This window comes from Notothenia coriiceps, unplaced genomic scaffold, assembly GCF_000735185.1.
Source record: "Notothenia coriiceps isolate Sejong01 unplaced genomic scaffold, NC01 NC01_scaffold00035974, whole genome shotgun sequence".
Lineage (NCBI taxonomy): Eukaryota > Metazoa > Chordata > Actinopteri > Perciformes > Nototheniidae > Notothenia > Notothenia coriiceps.
Genome location: NW_011368675.1, coordinates 4,632 through 6,672, shown reverse-complemented (window position 1 = coordinate 6,672; position 2,041 = coordinate 4,632). Strand labels below are relative to the sequence as shown.

The 2,041-nt window shown below is 39.1% G+C and overlaps 1 protein-coding gene across 1 annotated transcript in view; it reads right to left on the bottom strand.

Annotated features, from left to right (window-relative positions):
• Positions 1-697: 697 nt before the first annotated feature.
• LOC104963337 (fibulin-5-like) overlaps positions 698-2,041 on the bottom strand; it is a gene marked incomplete at its 5' end in the record, with an annotated part of 5,214 nt that continues 3,870 nt past the window's right edge. The window contains one exon of the mRNA XM_010791912.1: positions 698-1,404. Within this exon, the coding sequence (XP_010790214.1) occupies positions 1,243-1,404 (162 nt within the window). The remainder of the gene's footprint in view (positions 1,405-2,041) is intronic.

The window sequence follows — 2,041 nt, the reverse complement described above, 5'->3', positions numbered from 1 at the left end:
GGGGGGGGCTTACCTTGGTTACGTTTGACATACTTTGCAGAAAGATTGTCATATGTTATGGTCACAAATATATTTTTCTAAATTGGCTATAGCACCACAAATTGTTCTACTGCAACCCTAGCATTGGTTACACAGCTCACAAATACTCCAAATATGCTATAGTCCTCCAAAAAGGTTGGTCGAAATCCCCTGAATTGGCTAAAACCAAGCCCCTCCCCCGCATTTTCTTAGAATTTGTAAAAACACAATGAATGTTTTTTTTTTTTATAATTGCAAAAGGAAAACAATAGTGCTCCAAAATGTGCTTTTAACATGCGTTACTATGTGCCCAGACAACCCAAATTTGATCTGATTTTGACCCATAATTATATATACATTTTACACCATAATCCCCCCAATTCAAAATGTCTGCAAACCTATGCATTAGATATACTTTTGTAATGCAAATGTAAATATTGGTTGTTATTGTGCACCCAAATCAAACATATTTTGTGTAGCACACTTCGAATATGCTAATTCCAAAAATGCCACATTTAGTTTTTTGTTCAAGGAGCAAAAACAACATTTGCCGATATAATTAAAATATTTTTTCATTCATTCTCATTCAATATAATTCCCAATATGTGTTTCCCCTACATTTTTGTGATAAAACAGGACATTTAATCCCAAAATAAGGTTCAGTGGGCTGATGCCAGCGACAATTGTGTGGTGAAGACATTTATTGTTCTAAAAAAAAACTGTGATCAATAATTCAATTAATGCCTGGCTGTAACATCATTTCAAACATTTCCACTGCAAAATGCACAATTACACTTCAGCTCAGATATCAACATCTCATAAAAAAAACAATGTTATGATTCTCAGGATGCAACGACAGCTTTTCAATTTAAGCATAAAAAAAGCAATTTCACAGCTAATCTGAAGAGATGAACATTCACAGACAACTGGGGGGGAGGGGGGGGGGTGCAAGTACTAGTGAGGGTAACTTCCATCATTTTTGGGTCATTTTCTAAATATAATATGTCAGAAATTGTACACCATAAACATCCCTCTGTTCAGAAGTCCATATGGCAGCAATACAAGCTCAGAGTCCATTAAACCAGAGAGGCTTTCCCATCAGCTGATCTTGGCTGAGACTTTATCGGACAACGATGACATAATGATTTTTTTTTAAAAAGGTGATGCTGTCTCAAACAAACCATTACATCAGCTGATTCTCAGAGGGAGTTCACTTTGAGACGCTCAGAACTTGTGCTCCGCGACAAATATCGTCACGCGAATGATGGAGCTGCCTCTGAAGTTGATGACGTTGTTCACCGTGACCATCTCCAGGTCCAGAACCACCTCCTGAGGACCCGAGATGGGCCGGGACAGAACCAGCGTGGCGCTCACGTTACTGGTTTGCTGCAGAATAAAGAAAAGAAAGGAGAAGAATGTGAGGAAGGCCCAGGAAGCCGATGTGACAGCTGCAGGAGGCGTCGGGGACTTTTCTTATCATGTATACGACGAGCAAACACAAGCACAAAGTCAGGGAAAGTTAATATGATTTCCATGAAGAGCAAAAGGTCAGGACAAGGTCTGTTTAAAGAGTTCCCTTTACGCAAATATTCAGGTGTATATCAGTATGTAGTGTCTCTACTTTAAAGAGTCCTCTCCTGCTGATGTTCAGGTGTATATCAGTATGTAGTGTCTCTTCTTTAAAGAGTCCTCTCCTGCTGATGTTCAGGTGTATATCAGTATGTAGTGTCTCTACTTTAAAGAGTCCTCTCCTGCTGATGTTCAGGTGTATATCAGTATGTAGTGTCTCTACTTTAAAGAGTCCTCTCCTGCTGATGTTCAGGTGTATATCAGTATGTAGTGTCTCTACTTTAAAGAGTCCTCTCCTGCTGATGTTCAGGTGTATATCAGTATGTAGTGTCTCTACTTTAAAGAGTCCTCTCCTGCTGATGTTCAGGTGTATATCAGTATGTATGGCTCCAAAGATTGATGTCTGTAATGGTTCCCTCCAGAATATCCCAGACAGTTGAAATGTACAATAAAG